The 23,847-nt window shown below is 48.4% G+C and overlaps 1 protein-coding gene across 1 annotated transcript in view; it reads right to left on the reverse strand.

The window, feature by feature from the left end:
* Window positions 1-2,466: 2,466 nt before the first annotated feature.
* The window catches only part of KIF5C (kinesin family member 5C), a 129,007-nt gene continuing 107,626 nt past the window's right edge, over window positions 2,467-23,847 (reverse strand). The window contains exons 16-25 of the mRNA XM_045558778.1: window positions 22,009-22,197; window positions 18,672-18,789; window positions 16,223-16,299; window positions 15,005-15,114; window positions 12,908-13,009; window positions 12,668-12,728; window positions 8,418-8,489; window positions 5,595-5,699; window positions 3,742-3,958; window positions 2,467-2,587 (exon numbers count right to left, since the gene is read on the reverse strand). Coding sequence (XP_045414734.1) covers window positions 2,481-2,587; window positions 3,742-3,958; window positions 5,595-5,699; window positions 8,418-8,489; window positions 12,668-12,728; window positions 12,908-13,009; window positions 15,005-15,114; window positions 16,223-16,299; window positions 18,672-18,789; window positions 22,009-22,197 — 1,158 coding nt within the window. The 3' untranslated portion in view covers window positions 2,467-2,480. The remainder of the gene's footprint in view (window positions 2,588-3,741; window positions 3,959-5,594; window positions 5,700-8,417; window positions 8,490-12,667; window positions 12,729-12,907; window positions 13,010-15,004; window positions 15,115-16,222; window positions 16,300-18,671; window positions 18,790-22,008; window positions 22,198-23,847) is intronic.

Here is a 23,847-nt window from a genome sequence, read left to right on the forward strand (position 1 = left end):
GGGGTTAAGTAAACTGAAGAAAGTGGAAGGCGTGACACCTGAACCCAGGTGCATTGTCCAATATCAGTCCCCGAACCACCCTGCCATCCCGCCAACTGTAAGGGCAGCCTGTTTACTTGGGGACATCGTGAGACAAACACTGAGCTACAGGAGCTGTATGGAGAAAAGGTGTCAAGGAGACCCCAGTTTCAGACAAAATCATCAAAACCACTTGTAACACTTTTGAGTAAAGAAAGAAACGAATTTCCGTGATGGCTGAGGGTGGTTCTGTTAGTTGGAATGTCTTGAAATCTCACCTGACTATTGATTTTCAATCCTCAGTATGAGGGGAGGCTATACTGGTGATCAATGGCCAATATTTGGTTGTTTGTCCCTTACAGAAAATGTGGGTCTGGCAGACCTTTATTGATGCCATGTGACTGGCCCCAGCACAGTCTCTGGGCTCCAGAATCCCTGGGCCTATACTTAGTAAGGTCTCATGAAGAGCCAAGCCCACGCATGTCTCTGGTGCTTCCATCAAACGTGTGATGCCTACATCACATCCAGCCCCGTGCTGCTGCAGATTAGCTGCTCAGAGGTACAGAGTGCTAGCTGCCACCCAACATCCACTCACTCTGCGTGACCTCCGTGAAACACCACTACTCTTTTTGCGGCAGTGATGTGCCCAACTAAAAGCCTACCTCTCCCAGCTAGATGTGGCTATGTGCCTCAGTTCCAGCCAGAAGGACAGAGGCACTGGCATTGATGAGACTGCCAGAAAGGTGACTTAAAGGAACCCGCTTCCTCTCTGGATGCTAAACTTAGACTGTGGGCACGATGGCTGAAACTGCAGAAGTCACTTTGGTGACCTTGAGGAAGGCAGGCACGGTGAGTCTCAGGTTAAGAGGCTAGGTTCCTGTTGTCCCTGTGCAGCTTTGTCACCAACTATTGACAGACGACCCTCAAATTTCCTTTACATGACAGAGAAGTAAATTGCCATCTTGTGTAAGCATAGTCACTTTAGTTCTCAAACGTTGGTAGGTAGCAAAACTACATGGCGCACTTGGTAAAAAGACAAAGGTCCAGGCCCTGCCCTGCTCTAAGGAGCCCGGGCCCCTGGGTGCTCGAGGACCCGATACCACCACTGTCGGGCTTTTCTGTTGAAGCTGCCCAACTTGGTCTCACAGTTCCCTTCGGGTATCAGCCTCAACACTGACAACATGCAGTCAAAGCAACTTCATAACATCGAGTTTCATTTTATTTCTGACACAGAGAGCAGGTCTGAATGGGGTGGCCCGCTGCCAAGGCCATTTCCCGTCCACCCGCCTAGGAGACGGCAGCTGCTGGTTGCCTGCCCTCGGGCTGCCTGGGGCTGCCCTCCTGGTGCAGGGCTGCCTCCTGCTCCTGCTGATCCCACAGGCACCCGGCCTGAGTCTTGGCACCGCCTGGGGCAGCACAGGTGAAAGTCTTCTGGGGGCAGCCACTAAAGTGTCCTCCTTGGAAGTTTTAGGCTGAGCCTTGGCAATGCTGGCATCTCACCCTGGGTGAAGGCTGCAGCCCCTGGCACTCCCTGCTTGCCTTGATGCAAAAAGGACGGGGTGAGGAGGAATCGCCGCTCTCCCAAGCTGCCCTGGGTCGTCACAGCTGCACATCATGCACACTCGCCTGCCTCGTAAGCCAGCTTCCCTCCCACCCCATAAGGGCTTGGAGTGCAAGGACAGCGCTCAGAGCCACCTCCTCCCACCCGCACATACAAAGTCAGAGTTTTTCTAAACAAAGTTTTCTGGCCACCTAACCAGTCACCTCATTTCTCCATTTCAGTAACAAAGGACAGGCTTTCAGCACTCTCCTTCTCTTTTCTAAAGCATGCTGCTCTTTCCTTTTGTTTTTGCTGGTAGAGCAATGCCAGGCTGTGGGTTGTGTGTGGGCTGTGGGCAGAGAAGCTTGCAGACCACCACCTCATAGAAAAAAAATGGTCAGGACCCACCTCGATGTAAATTAGCACAATTCTTAAAAACCCACTTGTTGAGTTCAGATAGTAATTTTAAAAATATGACTTTATATTATCTGGCTCTTTCTTTATATTCAGTTCCCGAGACTTACAACAACCCCCCCTTCTGCCTGTTCTTGGTAAAAGCAGTTAACAAACAAGTAATGCCCTTTTGGATGCCAGCTACAGAGGAGAGGCCCACAGACAAAAGGAAGCTCCGGTGAATCAGTCATAGCACCTCACCTGCCCCTGGAGCCTGGCCCAGGATCCCACCTGGCCCTAGGTGGCCTCAGCTAGGCGACCCCAGGGCTCTAGATTGAGGTGAGGGTAGGCCGAGGTGTCTGTTTACCTGGAACCCCGAGGCCTGTCCTGGGGTAGACTGAGGGTCCACTTCCTGTGGCTGAGACAGCCAGGCACGGGCTCTGGGATGGCAAGAAGACTTTGCCTCCAGATACGCCCCGGAGCTGCAGCACAGAGAAAGCACCCTTGACACCAGGGACTCACTTTGTATTTATTTCTGGTAGTGAGCGGAGTTTGAAGAGCCACCTCCTCCCCCTCTGATGGCATGGACAGCCGTTGGAGATGATGCCGGGTAGTGTCCAGGGCGGATGGGCTTGGCTATATTCAACCGACAGGAAGGAGAGAGAACAGACATTTAGAAACAGCAACCCAGACACCTACAGGTCCTATGTGATGACTAAGAGTCACAATTCTTATTAACATCATAATTTCTGAAAATGGAAGGTTTGCCCTCCCATCAGTACAGTTAGCAAATTCAGGACACCCAAATATTTAGGGGACAGAGAGAACTTACCCATCAATTGCCTTATTTTTAATTCAGGCTCAGAAAAATTAGAAACAAAAGACTCAGTTTTATCTAAAATAGATTATAGGTCCCCCACGAATTCCAAGGGAATCTCTGCAGCCCCTGAAACCAAATACAGTGCTCTGCCTGTGATACATTTTTCTGGCGAGAGGGTCCATAGTTTCCAGCAGATTTTCAAAGGATAATGAAATCCAATAAATGCAATAAACCACTATGCTAAGGTGTGATATTAAAACTAGAAACATGAAGTTGCTGTTTATAATGTATCTGCATATCAATATCTGATGGGAAATAATATTACATGTTATTGGAGATATTTCAGTTAAAACAAAAAGACTCTAGAAAACCTAAATCCCTTTTATTCCTATGGCTCTGTCGTGGGAACTGTGACTCAGCTACACCCTCATTTCCTACATGTGCAAAGTGCCCAAATCCAAACAGGTCTTGAAGGGGCTATAACTCCAGGCCTCTCCCATGTGTCCTGCCAGCCCGGAACCACACCCTGTCGCCAGTGCCAGCCTGGCTCTTCCCAGGGTATTTCCAAACTTGCACTTGCAAGAGGCTTTCCCCGAGGCTTCTGGCTGCACCCAGGCTCCTCCGCAGTCCCACCTGGTGCGGAACACAGGGGGCCCTCGGGCCTTGCAGAGAAACAGCCTCATATTCCAGCATTTCTAAGAGTGCACCTCGTTCATAGCCAACACCTTTGCCCACAGCCCAGACTGGCTTCTCTGCTTAGCTTGGAAGCTTTGAGACCACAATGTCCGCTGGAACATCTCAAGGTAGGGGAGCAGGCGCCTGACATCGGGTTCTCCCAGAACGAGCGCAGGGGCTCTGAGGGCTAGGTCCTGCCGGCTCATCCCAGCCTTGCAGATGCTACCGGGCAGTGCAAGGTCCCAGGTGGGCGGCCAACCCAGCCCCCCAGCCCCGGTGCCACGCACGCGCATACCGATCTGGGCCGAATGGGCCCTCCTGGCCATGTTCTTGGCTCGCACGGCTTCCTTGATGCGGTCCACCTCCTGCTGGTAGCGCTTGCGGTCGCGCATGGCGTTCTCCTTGGCCTCCTTCAGCGCACTCTCCAGCGCCTTCACGCGCTCGGCCGTGGCGCGCAGCCGCTTCTCCAGCTTGGGCAGCTCGCAGCGCAGGTCCGCGTTGTCCCGGACCAGCTGGGGCGGGAGGGGAAACGGGGTGAGTTACAGGGAGGCAAACGCGAGCAGCTAGAAGCAAGTCGTCTTTTACACTCCATGTGACCTAAGCCCAAGGAGCAGTATAGAAAAAGAAAAAAACCCACACCCTGGGACTCCAGTTTGCTAAACACATGATTTGAGGGGTGCAAGGGGGGGCAGGGGGAAAAAATGAAAAGCCATTTAAGCCACAGGAAACTTTCCATTTGGGGCAGGACTTCCTCTTTTGGTTTAGGGAAGCGGGGAATAGTGTGAGAAAATTTACCACTAGCACTAACATTAGCATAAGAAAATTGAGAAGTTTAAAGCCAGTTCAAAAGCACTCGGTGAAAAACGTGCATGTTCTAGAGCTCTCCGGGGCCTCCTTCCACGTCCGTCCCATGGTCCACACTGGCATGTGGTTTGGATACAGCTTTGCAACATAACCAGAAGCTACCAGGTAACATGAGGGTATTGCTCCTTGTTCCTCACCACAATTAAGAAGCAACAGGCCAGCCCTGGGTTAAGCTCAAGGGTCCACTCTATTATTTCTGGGCCACCTGACTGGGTGTAGTCATTTGACCAGGAGTCTTGGGTTTCTCATCTATAAAACAAGGAAACTACATAATAGTCCATGGTGGATCAAGAGAAGTTTTGAAAATGAGAAAATGTATACAAAGTGAGCTACTGCTGGGTAGCACCAGCTCCAGTGCCTGGCAGAGAGTAGGTTTTTAATCAATATTAGTTGAATTCATGAGTAAAATAACAGATTTTGGAGCCCTAGTTAAAGTTCCCTGGTAGTGTCTACTTTTGTGTTTCTTATCAACAATTTGCTTGATTGACTTCAACCATGTTGAATCTGTCATCCTTCCCCTGGGGGAATAAATGCCATCATCAGTAATGCTGAAGAAGACTTAGGTCAAAGAGAAATGCCATCCCCTTGGCCATGTGGTCCAAAAAGCTGGGCCATTTCCATCACATCCCAATTCCTAAAGAAGGAAAACCGCCATGGACATGCCTGCATTTAAACAGAGAGGATCCAAGACAAATGACCTGCCCAAACCACTGCTGGGTTTGGACAGAGTTATCACTCTCTGCCACTCTAGACAAATACCGGGGTATTGCAGGGATCTGAGAAAGTCCCAAGATCACCAGGAATAGGGCGGCAGAGCAGAGAGGGTGCTGGTTCCAGTCCCAGTCTTCCCACCTGTGCATTGAAGCTGTCACTTCCTCTCCCGGTCTGTGAAAATAAGGAACCTGAACCACTTTGGTGGCATCCACTTTGCATTCTGTGGAGCCTTCGGGTCCATGGAGGTGCCTTAGGGGTGTCAGGGGAGATGCCAAGGCCAGATGGGGTCTGAAATCAGGGGTGGAGGCAGGAGGAAAACACAGGGCTCTGAACCCCCGACTCTCCAGCCCCAGAGAGCTCAAACTCAATGCCTTACATTTGGTTTTGACAAAAGAAAATATTTTATATATAAGGGAAGCCACCGAGGACTGAAGGATTTTTAAGGACCTCTCCAGCACTCACGTCCCCTGACGGCATACAGTCCTTCCCCATCGGCCTCACACACTGCGGCCACACCTGGCTTCTTCCCAGAAGAGAGAGGGAGGCACGGGGCCGGCGGAACTCTCCTACCTGCTTGTGGACCTTAGTGAGCTGCTCCAGGTTATTCTCCAGGAAGGAAATTTTCTGCTTCTGGGCGGCACTGCCCCCTCCATCGTCACTGTCCAACTCTACACTCTGCGTCAACACCAAGGGGACAGCGGGACAGGCCGTCACAACACCCCCCACTGCTCCCCTCCCCCGCCCCAGGATAATGAAGATGATATATTTTAAATCTTCTTTTAGGAAAAAAAAAAAAAAAACTCCATTCCCATCAAAGGGTATTCTGAAAGTGAAAATAAAGAGAGGTTCTAAAAGTTTAGACTCAACGCACTTCCCAATTAATCTCCTTGGTATCAAAAGTGTTAAAACGCTTTTAAGAAGGAGCTATTTTAGAGGGCTGGGAAATAAAAAAAAACTCTTCAAATCTGCTTTTGAAAGTTACAGATGATTTCTCTTTAGTGAAATATATATAGCTCTCCCTTGTAGGTAGGTAAATAGGGACTATCTTTTCAAAGGAAAGCATTTCAAAACTCATTAAGTAAGAAGAACCAATGTGAAAACATAAATCCAAGACCTAAATTTGATTTCAGCCATCATGATGCGATAACAAGTCATCAAGCTTTTAAGCAAGTGTCTATAGTCCCCTGGGAAATCTCAGTGGCCTCTGCTTGTCCCTTCAGCTTCCGATTCTATAAAATTCCTTAATGAATCAGTCTCAAATGAGCCACAGTCTCCGGGTGCTGGGTAAACTCTTGAAATTTATCAGATCTTAAAACTGGCACAAACACTGCACTCCTGGCAAGCTGAGTGGCATGGACAAGTTGGGGGACACAGGTGCAAACACATCCTGGAGTTCCAAGATGACAACGTGTTTGCTTTGTCTGATTACAAAAGAGATCATCATCCTTCTTCGAGAGTAATGGCTATATGAGCATCTCAAACCTGTGCTCTTCAATCTCAAACAGCCTCTCAAACTCGAGTCTGCACCAGACTCCCCTGGAGGAGGAGGGGTGCGTTTGGATTCAGACTCTGATTCAGTGGCTCTGGGGAGGGGTCTGAGAATGTGCCTATCTAAACAGGTTCCCAGGTGATGGCGCTGCCCCTGGTCACAGGACCACTCATAGGAAACCACTGGTCTCAAAGGAGGGCTTTCCCAGAGCGTTTTATATAATGAAATCAGGGAAGTCTGATCCCAAGCTCTTAACCCTCCCTCAGACCAGAGCCCCCTGTGGTCACAGCTTCCAAGACTTCCCCCTCAGGTGGAACCTTTTCAGGCCTTGTCATAACCCCTGGCCAGGTGTCCTCCCCATCTCCCATCTCCCTGCCCAACGCCTCTGCTCTGGCTTCACCCTGCTACCTCGTCCAGGTCCAATGGTCACTTGTATTTTGATGATTATGGTCACTACCCAACTGCAGGGCCACTGCCATTCAGGCCTTTAAATCTCCCATCGTCCTCTGCCTGCTTCCTGTATTTTCATTTCCAGCATTCTCAGCTCTCTAGAACCATGCCGTCGGGGCCACGCCAAACCCCTGATCCTGACCCTCAGCTAGACGTCTGCACCACGGCTCAACAGTCCTCTCGCTCACACCTAGCAGATCCCTCCATGGCTGCCTGAACCTCCACCAGTCTCCCTGGGCTTCCCGTTCTCTTCCCTCCTTCCCCACCCATGACTGAGGCCCCACGTAACTGAGAAGATCCCAGTCAGCCAATGCAGCTTCTTTCCAATGCCACATATTTCCCCACCAATGTTCCAGTTTGACTTCTCCACTCCCCACCTCTAGGAAAATGTGTCGCTTCTCCTTACCAAGCGAAATGTGTCCATCCATGCTGTTAACTCTATCCCTCTCAGACCTGACTCCATCCATGACCTCCTCTGTTTAAGGTATTTGACCTCATCCCCTTGGCTCCTTCAAACGGACACACACTCACACACCTACACACACTCAAATGTGCACACACATTTTTACACACATACGCACACACTTTTCTTAAATACACCTCCCTTCAATCCTGTCCTACCTCTCTACATATGGCCCATCGCATCTCAGCCATCACTTTTCAACATTTTGAAAGAGGAGCCCCCTTGCTGCCTTAACCTCCTACTCCTTCCTTAAACCTCTCCAAGCTGCTCAGGAGGTCACCATGATGGAGTCTCCTGAGACCACAGCAGCCTGAAAACCAAAGCAGCTCAGAGCCAGAGCTCCCACAGACCTGGACTGCAAACCCATCTCTGGCTCTTCCCAGCAGTGCAATCTTGGGTAAGGTATTTAACATCTGAGCCTACCTCCACATCTGCAAAAACACGAATACTAAGTACCACTTATATGGTTGTTGGGAAAGGCAATTAAGATACTGGATGTTGAAGCTCTCCATAAACTCTGCCCTAGCCCCCAACGGCCCCTGATCAGACAAACAGGGGGTTCTCATGGTCTGACTTCTCCAGGCTTCAGGGCAATGCTGTCTGATAAGACTGCTCTGGGTCCTCTTTAGTACAGTGGTGAGTAAAATTTTTAAATAAATAAATACATACATAAATACTACCCTGGGTGTTCCTGCATCAAGCAAAGCAGTGGTTTTCACACAGTAGGGGCCAAATATGTGTTCATTTGAAATGAATGCCAGAGAAAGCATTATAACTGTCTTTTACTAAGAAGGAAAAATCAGGTGGAAAAATGTTCCCAAGTATTTTTTGCCTCTAGCACATTCTTTTAATAACATTCTCTGGTTTGAAGTAATTAATTTTTAAGCATAACCAGCCCCAATTTAAGCAAGCGATATTTCAACCGAGAATGACTCTTCCTGGCCATCTTTTATTTTCTTCTCAGTCCCATGCAGACAAAAATAGAACTTACTTTTTTAACTCGGGTGGTCAGATCCTGGACGAAGAGTTTACGGAGGTTGTGAAGCGTCTGCAGTTCTCGAGACTGGAAGAGATTTTTAAGAGGCCACTTGAGTGAGGAAACACACTGAATTTATGACGCATTTGTCATCAGATTGTTAACCCAAGACTCCCCCACACATGCTTTCCGTGCCCGCCACAGACGAGCTGTTGCCGCTGCGCTGTGACCCGCCCCGTGCCACGCCCGCCCCGGACCCCATGTCACTGTCAGGAGCACCTCCAGGTTCGGAGCCCGAGAACCTAGACAACGACCTGTGAACCAGAACAAAGTTCCTTCTGTGCTGCACTCTCGATGGAAACAATTTTTTCCTGAACCCCTCAAATTTAAAAGTTTTCTCAAAAATTCCCAGTGAGCTATATTGTATCAGAATGGATTCTTTTTTCTCTTTTTATTATATAAACATTATATAGAATACCAACACATTTAAATTAAAAGGGAGCCATGATTCCTCTCACCCTAACCAACTGACATTTTTCGCGTTTCCACACCCCCTTCAGGCCAAGTCCACAAGTCCGTCGGCCTCACATCACTGAGATTGTGGATGGGGTGTTTTGTGGACCTGCCACCCTGGCGACCCTGCAAGTTATTGAACCTTTCTGTGCTTCTGTCTTCTTATTTGTAACATGAGGATAAAAATAGTGGTGGCCTCATTGTTGTTGTCAAGATTAAATGAGGCAACCCTTATGAAACTCTTAGAATAGTTTCTGGCATGTACTAAGTGTTCAATAAACTTTACTAGAATGAGTTTTTGATGCATTATATTTTATATCACAAAAGCCATTTCTTCATTAGGCTTTTATTGTTTCCCTTTGTTCTTTCTGTTATACCTTTCACTGTAATTAACTTCTTGGGGGCATTTTTTCCTTCATTTTGGATTATTTTCTCCAAACGAACCCCTGGGAATTAGATTGCTGATACAAGGCCATGAGCCAAACCTGGTAATCTTTATTAACAAGATCAGGAGATCAAGATATTCCATTCTGTTCAAGTCTCCATGTTTTTACTACAAGAGATACCAGTAGTCCCTTGCAAAATATGCTCCTATATGGGAGGAGGAGAGAAATCAGCTCTGCATTTAAACTTTTCAATTTGTCTAAACTGACCTGTTCTAACACATAATGTTAAGGGATGCATCTCACACATGCCGACATCAAAAAGGAAGAGACAGGCTGTAACACTATGGAAACACTTGAGTTTCTTGCAATCAAGGTTCTCTGTTAATTTATGGTCTTATTACTGGGTCCAATTCTGTGTTGAAATAAGAAGCACCTGAAGCCAATTGTGCCCCCAGATGAGGTAGATTGCTGTCTGCAGGAAGCCAAATGGACCTGTGATTGTGAGTAATGTGTGCACAGTACCTGTCAGAGGCTGCGCCACCTTGCAGTGCAGGTGCTGGTGCAGACACAGTGTCCCGGGCCCTGCCAGCGGGAGCCCAGTCCCCAGAGCTCTGCTCCTCGATGCCAGCACCCACCTGCACGCTCGCTCTCTCTCCTGCATCAGTGAATTTTCACTGATTGAACTGTAATCGCAGTTCACGTTTCTCATGAAAAACACCACCACACCAGAGGGGAGTGAGAGGAGAAGACCTGGCGCCCCGTCCAAGCACCAGGCATTTCCTCTAGGTGTAAGTACCAAATAGAGTCCTGAGTTTGGCAAGTGTCTTTTGTTTCTGTTTGTTTTTAGGTGGATTCAAAGTAAACCGTTTGGGAGGGGCAGTTAAGGACATTTACAATCGTTTGTCTGTATTTATGCACATGTACGCATAGGCAACTTCGCTGGGCTGCCTGTGGCCATGGTTTTTTGCCTCTGCCTCGACCATATTCATTGTCGTTCCCCTACTCCTAACTTGCTTCCCTCAAACCTGCTCCTGTCACAAGCCACCACCCTCCGTGCAGACGCTCCAGGCTCAGCTTCCTGTCACAGTGGACGGTGAGGGTGGGACCAGAGGAGCCCATCAAGGCAGCAGGAGCAGGGCTCCCCGGAGCCCAGGCAGAGCCTCATTCCAGTGAGACAGCTGCTGGGGCCGGAGCGGCGTGGACCCCGCCGGCCTGTCCAACCTCCCATGGTGGCTGCCAGGAGGAGGCCATGACAACCGCCAGGCGGGGACAGTGGGCCTGTTTACTGTGTGGGGAGGATTCCAAGGCTGAGTGAAAACATCCGAGCCTAAAACGGCGTATGCTGTTGGGTTCCAATCTCGGATTTGAAGGTGTGTGTGTGACACCTGTGGGTGGTGAGAGCAGGGAGAGCTCGTGGGCGTCGGCGTCAGTGGGTCCCTCGTGTGCGCGGGACAGGTGAGCGGGACAGGTGAGCGTGGAGCGGGGGCACGGAGTCGAGAGGGAGGGAGAGCGGGTCGATGGGGGGATGCCATTGGGGAAAATGCCTCATTCAAAAGATGTATCGTATTCAAACACCCAAAAAAGGCCAAAGAACTGATGCAATGTCCCTTCACGCAGGAGTGTGACAGAGGAGGAAGGCACGCGCGTCTGTGTGGGTGAGAGTGAAGGTGAGTGGGAGTGAGCGAGCGCAGCCGGTCACCGGTGCGTGTGCGACTGCACGACACGCTGCCCGAGTGCCCGTCGTGAGCGCCCGCATGTGGAGCGGAGGGCAAGAGGGCCAGTGTGGCTGACGCGGCTCGGGGACCTGTGGGTGTGAGCAGGGGACCCGTGAGCACCTACGTGAGTGTGCAAGTGCGTGTGAGGGGTGGCGGGTGCGAGAGCGGGCGGGGACGGCGGGGTGAGAGGCTGCCCCTGAGCTCACGGCGCGAAGGAGGAAAACATCCTGAAATAGCATTGATCTCTCTGGCTGGTGGGAATATACTGAAATTTTAATGTTCAATATTTTTCTGAATTTCTATAATTATCTATAATTATGGGTATCACTTCTCTGGTGAAACAGATGCAGATGAAGCAATTTCGTGGCTTCGTTTCAGTTTCCCCTCCAGCCGCCCTCTCCAGACTTCCCGGTGCGTGAAGGGCCCAACTCCCCCTGAACACAGGCATCTTATTAACACTTCCGTCCTGAGTGGCGTGTGTCACTTCCCCTCCCTGGCTGTGAGGAGCAACCAACACCACTGGCCCAGGGGCCAGAGCAGCCTCAGCCTCAGGTCCAGACGTGAGCCACCGCCTGCCTGCAGCCAGGTCGCCGGGTTTTCGGGGACGGGCTCAGCCCCACGCAGATTCACAGGGCCCAGGAATGGGATCCAATGGATGACTGTATCTGAACAACAGTTCTCCCTGTTGCTGCACCCTGTGAGCTGTCCAAAGGTGCTTTCACCAAATGGAGAGGCTATATTGGAATGGGCTATCTTAAAACAGGCTGTGTGGCATGACCAGTGCTCCCTTTGGAGGTCTCTCATGGACCCGGGAGCCAGGCAGCCACCCCAGGAGGAGAGGAAGCCAAGACTCCAGATGCAGGACTGAGGTAAGCTGGCTCTGTCACTCCTCTGCCCAAAGCCCTGCAGGTCTCAAGGCCCTAGCTGACCGGCGCCACCCCCACCTTCCCCTCTCTGTGTCCACCTTCTGCCCCTCCCTCAGCCCAGCCACACTGACCCTGCTGCTGGCCCTCACCATGCCAGGCACGGGCTCACCTCAGGGCCTTGGCACCAGCTGTTGCCTCTGCCTGGAATGCTCCCCCCACACATCCCAATGGCTCACTTCTCCTGTTTCAAGTCCCTGCTTAAATGTCACCTCCTCATGGGGCCTCCCCCAGCCACCACCCTCTGCACCTTCCGTACCCATCTAATGCAGCACATGATTTCCTTCCTTGCTGTTTATCATGTCTCCCTGGCTACACGGGAGCCTCATGAGGGCAGGGATCTTATCTCTGGTGTTTATCGATCTATCCAGGCACCCAGAAGAATGCCAGCCCTTAGGAGATGCTCAGTAAGTATCTGTGGAATGCGGAGTGGAAGTCAGTCACAGAGTGCAGAGGCTGTAAAACCGCAGGCACCGATTTGCAATTCAGTTCAATTCCTGCTCAGGGGCTCTCGGGTGACAGCTCTAAGCTCTAGGATGGATGGATGGATGGATTCTGCCAAGAGCTGGGGAATAAATCCTACAAACCCCACTTTTCCATAGGATGTTTTATGTCTCAAATGATACACAGAAGTGTGCGCAGATAAAATTTTAGAATGAACAATTCAACAAATCACAAACTAATCTGGTCTTTGAGACTAAAATGAATTGGGAAACATCTTGACATACCACTGTCTCCTCCAGCCCTTTGAGGTCCTCCCGGGCCTGTTCCCTTTTGTCATTGAGCAATCTGCAAAACAGAAAGGAACCCTAAGCCACCGAAGGGAAATCAGAAATTAAGCAGATACTAAATCAACAAAACCAACCAAACAAGAACACAAACAGCCATTGTCTGTCTTTAAATTAGCCCCATCGAACCAGAATATTGTAGTGATGAGAGAAACAGGAAATTATGCAGAGTGCACTCACAGGAGCTTTTCCAGTTTCATTTCTCTCTCTTGGTCCTCTATTTTCAGCTTGTTATAATCAGAACTGAGCTTCTCCTGTTCCAGTTGCAGTTTCTGATTCAAACTGAAATTGAGAGGAAAAAGCAATAGATTCCACATCAATCTGAAATTCTGAGTCATCCGACTAAAACCGTGGTTCTGTTCCAACCCCATTAGTGCTGTACGCTACAGGCGGCAATTCTGGAGGATTCGGAGGGATCAGACAGCAACCTCACAGCTTCCTCCTGCCCAAGTGAAGACTAATTTCTGGGGAGCATCTAAAAGGCATGAAACATAAGGCTTTGAGGATATATTTATAGTTTGCTTGTGCAAGAGCTTCAGGGGAAAAATAATGAGATGGGAAAAGGGCTGGTATTTTAAAACAGAGAAAGCGAGCACCCCACCCCCAGCCCTGTCCAAAGAACTCTGCTTCCTCGGCCCCTCAGTGGCATGCGCTCACCCGGGCAACCTCACGTGGCCATTGCCACCTTCCCCGCTCTCTGATCAGATGCTCTGAAAGCATCTCCCGAGTCCAAATGCCTCGCTGACACAGGGACAGCCCCTGCTCTGTGCAGCCCTCGAGGAGCGGGTAGAGAGAGAAGAATTGTGAAGAGAAGAGTCTGGGTTCTGCTGCAAACAGAAACTTGCCATCTGCTTGAGCATGTCTGGTCAACACTGTCATCAGCCCACTACTCATAAAACCATAAACCCTTCCCTACAGCCACACCCCAGCGACTATAAAGGAAGAGATTACATCCTGTGTGAAGAAAAGCCCAGAATCCACCTGAAAGGCACAGGCCAGGGCAGCCTCCCCACCTCCTCACTCGCTCCCGGACGCTCTGTCTCCCCCTCCCTTCCGGCTGAATACTTTGAGGGTGATTAATCAGAATAATGAACATGAGACGTGCTGAACACGAAGCACAGCTCGAGCGATGGCATGGGGGTGGCCGGGGGGAGAAGGGGAGAGAGGATGCCAAGTGCCTTCCTTAGGGGGATGCAGCACAGAGCCGGAGTCACACCACTGAGGCTTTTGCTGGGGTCACCAGTCTCCTCCTTTAAAATGCAAATGCAGTGTGCCAGCAGCTTCCATACATTGAAGAGAGATTTTGATCAGTAGTCTAGAGAATTAAACTCTAACTCCAGTCTGATTTCCACTTAGCAGTGTGACCTTAAGTAAATCACTTCACCTTGCTTCCCCTACAGAAATCAGTTTCTTTCGTCTACAGAAAGCGGGAAGGGAGGGAACCTTCGGTCTAGTCCCTGGGGTGGGGGGGAGCGTCAGTGGATGGAACTGTATTTCAGTATAATTGGTTTTCTTTGTAATCCTCTGTCTTTTATTTGAAACATTTAAAAACATTATTCTGCAGTCAGATTTAGAGATTGACAAGAGGATACACTGGGCAAAAACATCAGGAAGCCCCAGGAGGGGTCCCAAAGGCACCTGCCAGCTAAGTGACTTCTGTGTTGCCAAAGGTGGGGGGGGGGTGGGGGAGGGCCTTACGGAGCAGGGCTCCTCAGCAGCTGCCCCAAGGCAGGAGTACGGTGTGACGGGGTGTCACCAGAGACAAACTGCTAGGATGCCATCCTGGTGGCAGGGCCACAAGCCACTGGAACCTCCGAGCACGCAGACACGTGAGGGTGTGGTCCCTAAGCAGTGTGCACATGTGAGCAGGGGGCGGGAGTGGGTGTGAGCATGTGTGTGTTGGGGTGAGCGGGCAGCGGCACTGCCTGCCTTCTCTGCCGCGTTTGGTTTCTCTTGGTACTTTCAGACAGTCTCCCCACCTACTGGGGCAGCGTCTGCCAGCCCAGTTGCCCACGTGACCCTCCCCTCGGGGGCTGGGAAGGGCAGCTGGGCCCGCCTGCCACCTGCCTGGCCGGAGCTCCGGGAGGCTCAGCTCCAGATGGGAGCACAGACCTCGGAAGCAGCACGCCCAGCCGCTGCATCCCCAGGGCAGAGCGCAGAGCCCCGCGGGGCAAGGAGGGCAGGGCCTCTGGCCAATAGCCGTGTCCTCCTGGGCTGGCCCCTAGAGGACAGAGTCGTGCCCACCCCCACAGCCCGAGAGCTCCCGGGCCAACTCACTCCCGAATCTCATCAATGATTTTCTGCTTCTCCTCAATTTCATCTCGAAGTCTGGACAGCTGCTTCTGGTGAGCTTCCCGGTGGCTCTCCATCTGCTGCTCCAGCGCCTTCTGCAACCCAGGCCAAGAGAAATGTGTCATGCACTCGTTGGCACTTAGCCCACTCTGTGACAAGCCCTGCATCCGCACCTGCCTCCTACCTCAGGTCTCTCAGATGTCAGCTCCCCAAGCCGGGGGCATTTCTGGCTCTTATGTCCCCAGAACCTGGCCTTGCTTTATTGGGACAACAAAACCCGGGATCTGTTATAAAACTGAATGGCCCTAAGAGCAAATTAGTCCCCTAATTAAATAAAAAGTTTCCCCTTGACCTTCTCCAGCTCACCCAAGCCACACGGCTTCTCCAGCCAGGCCAAGCACAGAGCACCGACCTCTCACCACCTGCGTGAGCTCAGACAGGCCTGTGGCCCGTGTGCACTGCGCTCCCTGCCTGCAAAGCTGGGTGACAGCCCCGCCCTGCCTGCTGCACCGATTTACGGTGATGTTCAAGGGAGACCTTTCGACCACAGCACTCTGAAGACAGGAGAGGGGCTCCTCGAGGCGAGGAACGATTTTGTCCTGTTGGCTGGAGCAGGGTCGTGCCGTGGGCATCGCTTGAACTATGGGCTTTCACTCAACGAGCCCTGTAGTTTGCCTAAAACTAATCAAAATCCCACATTTTCTCATATCTTATTTTATTCACTTAAAAGTCTTATTTCCCTATCAATTTTCCGTTACTGTTTAAAAAGAGACCAGAATAAAAATCTCTGTGTTTAAGATGGAAACTCAGATTTGGAGTGTTTCTTTGCAAAGGTTGACGGGAGAGGTTTTCTTCCCTATGAAGGAGGGGTGAATGCTGCTACAGAGGTGAACCCCAAGAATGTGGCCCACGCAGTGACTGGGGTGTGCTGCCCTCTCTGTCCCTACCAGGAGGGGGAGGACGAAGGTATTAATGCCACACAGACTATCGTCTGCGGACGTCTCGGGGTTTCTGGATGTTCCCGTCCATTCCTAAGCCAGGCCACACTGAGATCAGCTCTGAACGCCCAGCAGTGGTCCCTCCCTCTTCCTCCCATGCTGCCATACACAGATCTGAAGGCGACAGATTTTCCTAGAACAAGGAAATCCAGTCCAAAAGCATCACATGCAGCCTGGGCTTGATGGAAGGGGCGGCCGCACACACCTTCATTTCCTCAGCGTCCTGCAGCCGCGTCAGATGTTCCTTCTCCTTGTCCTGGAAGCTGACTTCATGCATTTTTTCTGTTTTGAATTTTAAATGATGATTTAAGATTTACTCGGCAGAACTAACACCCAACAGCAAAAATTAAAAAACAAGAAAAATGGCAACAGCGTGAAACATCAGCTTGTATCACCAATTACAACCCAGAAAAGGACTCCTGGCTAAAGCCACAGCTGACCTCTCCTGCCGAGTTACTTAAGTCACCCTGTGGGATTGGAATCCTTGGCGGGAAGAGGTGATTGCAGGGGAAATGTGCCACCCGGGAGGCGGCACCCTAGAACTGCACCCTGGCTCTGTGTCACCTCACACCTTGGAGGACTCGCTTCCTCACACCCTGGCCGCTGTGAGCGACCCCTGAGGTCAAAGGGGCTTCTCAGATTACAGAGCCCTCCGTGAAGGTCAAGAAGAGCTAATTTCCCTCCCGTGGGTAAGCTGTTCATGCTCTACGCATCTGGGGCAGGCAAACACACTGTAAGGATGAGAACAGAAATATAACATAACACTTTGGAGCTTAGACAGGAGGGCCCGCATCTGGGGCAGGGCTGCTGGTGGCACTCCTGTGCCCCATCAGTTGTGGTCCCGGGGCGACAGGTGCATGGGGCAGCCCCAACTGGGGAGGTGGGGACAGTAACATTCAATTCATCATTTCTCTCTAGTCTGTTCCACTTTATTTCAGGTCTTCTCACCTTTACTTTATTTCTACTCAGTGCCCCACTGCAGAAACCACGTCCAAGAGGGAAAAGTTATTTTCCATGTCCAGTTTTTGGTGGCTCACTCTAGTTCTAACATTCCTTTGCTACTACATAAAGAAATTGTTGCAAGGTCATAGTGTGGTGGGTATGTTCTCTTTCTTTTTTAATTTGCCTCGGCATTTAAAACAAAATGTTGTTTACTGAGAAAATAACTGTACACGACAATAAAGGAAATAAAAACAGATAACGTCATCACCAATCCTACTACCCTAATCATGACCATTTTTATTTTAAATATTAATTCCCAGGAACACAAGGATCCATTCATTTCTAGTAGTTATAACCACAGTAAAGATAAAATTATATATTATGATTTTTAACCTAACAGTTGCATCATGAACACTGCTGCACACCTTCATACATTTCATCTCCAGTATAAAAACATGTTCTATGAAACAACATACCACAGTTTATTTAACTAGTAGACATTTAGGTAGCTTTCTTTTTTTTTTTTTTTCTAATCTAAAATTCTGCAATGAGTATTTGAGATTTGATGATCAAAAGGTATGAAGAAATGTTACGATTATTAATACATATTTTTAAATTGCTTTCCAAAAAAAAGGACACTAATAATTTCCATTGCAGTCCACAGTATGTGTGTTCTGGTTTCATGTTGCACAACACATACATTCTTCTTGAGACAGAGTCTCGCTCTGTTGCCCAGGCTAGAGTGCCGTGGCATCTAGCTCACAGCAACCTCAAACTCCTGGGCTTAAGCAATCCTTCTGCCTCAGCCTCCCAAGTAGCTGGGACTACAGGCATGTGCCACCATGCCCGGCTAATTTTTCTATATATATTTTTAGCTGTCCAGATAATTTCTTTCTATTTTTAGTAGAGACGGGGTCTCGCTCTTGCTCAGGCTGGTCTCAAACTCCTGAGCTCAAACAATCTGCCCACCTCGGCCTCCCAGAGTGCTAGGTTTATAGGCATGAGCCACCACACCTGGCCTAACACATACATTCTTAATCCTGTTATAGTTTGTGCATTTCTCATCACCTCTCTTGAACTACTGCCTCTATTTATTGATATTTATTAAGTGCCTCCTACGTGTTGGGCACATCCCTAAGCAAAGGGGGTCGGGAGGCTGCCTGGCAAAGGGAAGAGCTTGCTCAAGGGCAGAGGGTACCAGGTAAGCCATGGCAGAAGTTCAGACTTTACATTAAGAGCAACAGGATGCCACGGCAGGGTAAGAGGCATGAGGCTGGACATCAATAGGATCTGAATTTTATAATCGCCCCTTAGGATGCAGCACAGTGGCTGGCCCAGAGCAGACGGGGGTGGGGGGGGACCACCCAAGTAGATGGACATAGCCACAATCCTCAATTAACCTGGACAGTGACAATGAGGACAGAAATGAGCAGGTGGAAGGGACAGGCCTTGGCAACTGCATGGAGGCAGGAGGTGGGGCAGAGGAGGATTCTGACTTGGACAGTTGGGTGGCCTGCGGGAAAATCGAAAGAACAGCAGATTCAGGGTGGGGACAGTCTTCTAGAAAAAAAGAATTTCTCGTTATGGCTATTATTTTCTGCAGACCTAGAAATGCTTTAACTGGGCAAAACTGAACATCATGACTCCAGCCAACCAGAGACCGTCTGATTTAGGCCAGGCGTTTGACACCTGCAGAGTGGTCTAATATTTACCTTGGGCCCGGAGCTTGGCCAGCTCTTCACTGAGCGAGTCCTGGGACTCTTCCAGCTGCCTCCTCTTCTGCTCCATGTTCTGCATGTAGTCCGTCAGAGACTTGATCTTGGCTTCGTGCTTCAAACAAGCAAAGAGGGCAAAGGGAAGAGTGAACAACTAGCAAGTTGATCCAGGCTCACCTGGGAAGGTCTAGTAGGAAAACACAATAGAGCAGGAGTTCTTGAGTCCCTTTTCTGAGAACCAACACTGAGCGGCGCATATTTACTTGGGACTCAGAATCGTGAACCAAGGCAGACCTCTGTTTCTTCCGCCTGCTTCTCTGCCTCATTCCCCGCAGACACCGCCCGCGGCCGGGCCCCTCCTCACCAGCCACTTAACGTGAGGTAACAAAGCCTCAGCGTGCTGGAGAGAAAGGGGCGAGGACAGTGGGCTCCATGTTTGCAACTCAAATATTAGGTCTTTTCTTTTTCTGTCCCTCAGACACCCCAGTTCCTCTCTCAGGGGGTTTGCATTTTCCATTTTCTTCTCCCTGGGAACGTTCCACCCCCCCCCTCAACCTCTCTCTCTCTCTCTCTCTCTCTCTCTCTGTCTCTCTCTCTCTCTCTCACACACACACACACACACACACACACACACACAGTCACAGTCACACAGTGCAGGTCCCAGCATTTTCTTACAGCACCTAACTTCTACATGATTTACGCTATCCATTGTTTTCCTTGTTCACTCTGTGAGGGCAGGTGCTTAATAAATACTAGCGGAACGGCTCTCCCTGAGAATACATGCTTAATAACCATCAGTGGAATGAACGAACAGAATGGAAGTCTGTGGCTGAACAGGGACAGTGGTGACTTCCAGCAGATGGAAAATGTATGCAGAACACTGCCCCCTCCAGACCCGGAGAGCTCGCATTTAGGCAGAAAGACCCTGGAGACTGAGCTCTAATCTAACGAAATAACTTCTGCAGAAAATATGACTCAGCTGGAGCAGTCATTTTATAAGCATAGCTGTTGGTGAAGAGGATGAGGGTAAACAAAGATGACAGCATTTTTGCTGGAAATATTTTTGTCAGATTCCTTAATCACATGAGAAAATAAAAGGCCGAGGTTTCTGTTACTTCTGAATCCCAGGAAATAATGATCAAATCTTTGGCTTTCTGCAAATTATAGCAGAGTGCAAAATAACACGTAATGGGAAAGGGTGCCTGTGGCTAATGTAGAAAGAATTTTCTAACGCAGGGATTCTTTAACCGTAAAACATCCTAGTATCCTTGACTCTGATCTCAAACACCAAAGTCAGTGTTAATGTCAGACCTGGGCAATGGGGGTCCCAGTCCTGGGCCCACATCCCCTTCTAGAGCACACTGAGTACTGGAGACCTAGGAACTCCCTGCTCCAATGGCCCAAAGGCCATACCCAGGGCCAGCACTGCCTCCTCCTCATCCATGTACACAGATTGTAGTCATCACAGTTCTATCAGTTCCATAAAGCTGCAGTGGGTGCAGAAGGAACTTGGACGTGGAGCTGGAATGTCCAGCTGGAAAAAGAAGAGGCTGGGCTGCAGGCCACAGCACCTCCATTTGTACCCTAGCCACAGCCCCCAAACGTTAGCGCAGGACTGCTCAAAGCACAGGCTGTCAGTATCATGGGCGATCCAGAAATCACATTTGAGATGCACTGTTCCTAATGTTTAGCATTTTTCTTCTCAATTTTTATACATTATAAAAATGTCTTTTTATAAATGATAATAATATATGTAAAAAATAAAGATGTGAAGCAAATCCAGAAAAAGTGGTGTAAATTTCCTCCATAAGCCACTCAAACTTATCAACTATTTCCCCTTTAGGTTCCTGGTCTTATCTGCAGGAATGCACATTTCATGAAGTTGCAAAGCATAGCATAGATATAACTCAGCACTTTCGGTTTATATAATTATACTTTCCAAATGGCTAGGTTTTATAAATTTTTTATAGGAGCTGTGTAATATTCTTCCATGTACCTTTATTTTATTAGTGTGTCAATGGGTATTTGGGTAATTTATTTTATTATAACATAAAATAACACTGTGCCCAACACCTGCATATAAGCTTTTAATATTTTTAACCAGGAAATGATAATACCATATAAAATAAAAATTTTTCATTTTCATTACAAATGAAAAATACTGTAAGGGAAATTACTAGATCAAAGTATTAATATACTTACATTTTTATGGTTTTTGATTTCCAAGGTACTTTCCAAAAGGACTGATCAAATTATACTTTTATCAACAATGTATGAATATATCAATTTCACTGTCACACACCAGCACTGAATAATCTTTTTTGCTTATTATGTTGCTTGTAAAATGGAACCTTGTGGATCCATTTTAGATAGGAGGTTGGGGAAGTTTCTGTGATTACATATTATGATGGTTAAAAGCACATCAGAATGAAGTGTGCTTTTGTCTGCCTCTCAGTATTACTGGACACACCAATCCATGTTGGTATCTGTTTCCCACAAACGACTTTGGCTGTTTCCATGCCTGACATAAGACAGTGAGCAGCACACCACTGACCACTCACAGAAACATGAGACCCACTCACCACGCTCAGGTATCAATCGCAGGCCAGAACTGGGTTGCTGTTTTCTGAAACTACCTTATTAAAATGAAAATGCCATTCCAATGGGAAGAAAAGAGCCTTACTCATTGAGCAAATGAGATGTGCTCTTGGGGGTGAAAAGCCCTTGAAGACATGGGCTTTGGCTGGAGTCCCAGCCCTGCCATTCACTGGCTGTGTGTGTTTGGACAATGTATTTAATCGGAGTCTCAGTTTCCTATCCAAAAAAAGAAGAGCAATAATAAAACCTGCCTACCATGATTTTTTTTAAGATCAAGTAAGAAAGAGCAGTGCTTAGCAGTGCACGGCACGTAATGAAGACTCAGTAAAGTGCTACCTGCCATTACTATTAGTAATAGTATAGTAGCAGTGGCTTCTGTTTCCCCATATTCAACTGGACCTACAGTAGAGAGTAAAAGATGAAGGAATGCTAGGGGAAGAGTATTAGAGATTCTATCCAATCTTGTCCATTCATTATCTATCTATTTATCTGTCCATCTATGGGTGGATAGATAGTAGGCTATATCCTTTAAAAAGGGAAGGGACTCATGAGAATGCAAGCATTTCATACAACAAAACCTATCCTTTGGAGTAACCCTGTGCTGTCCTTGCCTGGGGAGGCCATGCTCATGTGAAGCAAAGTCCTTCGACCACCCCTATTATGCTCCAGTAAGGGTGTGGAAGAAGCAGGGGTCAAGGGGACAGGGTGTGCAGCGAGGAGGAGAGGAGTGGCCCACCTGGGAGATGAGCAGCTGGCAGGCGGCCAGCTCCCGCTCGCTGGCGTTCATCTTCCTGTTGGAGTCCATCTGGGCGCTCTCCAGCTGCTTGCTGCGGTTCACCAGGGATTTGACCTCTGACTTCATCTTGCTGATGTACAGGCGGGCCATGGTGAACTCCTCCTCGATGACCCCATTCACATCTGCCAACTGAGCACAGGAGGGAACACACTCAAATACTGCTTCCAACGTCTAGAAAGTTGTGGATTCCCCTTGAAACTCGTCCCTCAGATCCTCAAGATGTCTGTGGATTTCTGGTTAAGAGTCCTAATCATCGGGCAAGCTGAACGTGATCTCTGAAACCTCAGGTGAAACTTTCAATTGAAAATTCCTAATAAACATAATCCTCAGCTAACCAGATTTTTCATTATGATTGATTTTTAGGATAAAAGAGATGACATCGGAAGGAAAAAACATTGAAGATTTTTAAAAGGAGATAACCTTAAAGAGATATTCCATTTATTCTCTTACACCTTACATCTCTGTAACACCAGCAATGTCCAGTACTTTTAAAGGTGACCCTGAATCCCTATAAAAACTCATATCAAAATTTCAATTATGTGCTTGAGGTCAGGAGTTTGAGACCAGCCTGGACAACATAGCAAGACCCTGTCTCTACAAAAAATAATTTTAAAAAATTAGTTAGGCATGATGGTGCATACCTGTAGTTCCACCTATTCAAGAGGCTGAGGAAGGAGGTCTGCTTAAACCCAGGAGTTCAAGGCTGCAGCGAGCTATGATCATGCCACTGCACTCCAACTGGGTTGAGAGAGTGACACCTTTCTCAAAAAAAAAATTATGTTGTCTATAGTCTGCTTATTCAGGTAGAGAAGTAGTCTAATGCCTTAAATATGTTTCTATAAGCAAGAATTGAAATAAAAAGGACTTTCTAATAGTCCCTAATTAAACAGAAAATCCAATGAATACAAGTGCACCATTCATTACCACAGGCCCTCTTAATGAAAGTTTCCCTGCATGACTTTTCATTGCTACCAATCTATTTTTTCTTGCCTTTTCACACCTGTCTTTCCAAGCAGACAGTAATCTAGCTCATTATTTAAGATCATCTGAGAAAAGTCTAATTCACCTTTAGAAGAGAAGATTGTGACAGCCAGCATTCCTGTATGATCTATATTTGGTTTCTACATTTCAGAGCTCTACTGGAAACGAAAGTTGAAGCAAGATACTTGGGATAGAAACCCATCTGCTGAAATACAAACATGATCTTGAAGGGCAATTGACCAAATGTGTATTCTGTTCGACCACCAGAGGGCAGCCGAGCACCTCAGGAGGAAACAAAGAGCCCAGTCCTGAATCCACGCCAGGAACACAGGCTTCAATTGGGTCTAAGACAATGACTCCAACAGTGTTTTTTTGACGTTCCACAGCACACTCTACCTGCCTACTTTTGTCATTATTGCTGTCATTAACTCATCATATAACTATTTTTTCAGTTAACATTTAAAAGCTGAGAAAATGTAATTGAGTATCATCCCTGACATTTAGTAGCAAATATGAAGTAGGCTGGACAGTGCCGAGTACCTGTGACTTGGCGTCAGTGTTCCCGTGAGAATTCAACAACAGTATTTGTCAAGCGACTCCAGTGTCAATCAACACAATGCAGAATCTAAGTTAACGGCACAAAAATCTACAACTATCAATTTCTGCCTCTACCTTCATGGAGGTTCTTGCTGAGCCAGTTATATTAATACTTCTGACTGCCAAAGATTTGCCTCTCAACACCACTGCTCATGACACTCCTTTTATGATCCAACAGCATGGAGACAGTGGATGAGAAAA

The sequence above is a fragment of the Lemur catta genome, chromosome 8 (genome assembly GCF_020740605.2).
Source record: "Lemur catta isolate mLemCat1 chromosome 8, mLemCat1.pri, whole genome shotgun sequence".
Lineage (NCBI taxonomy): Eukaryota > Metazoa > Chordata > Mammalia > Primates > Lemuridae > Lemur > Lemur catta.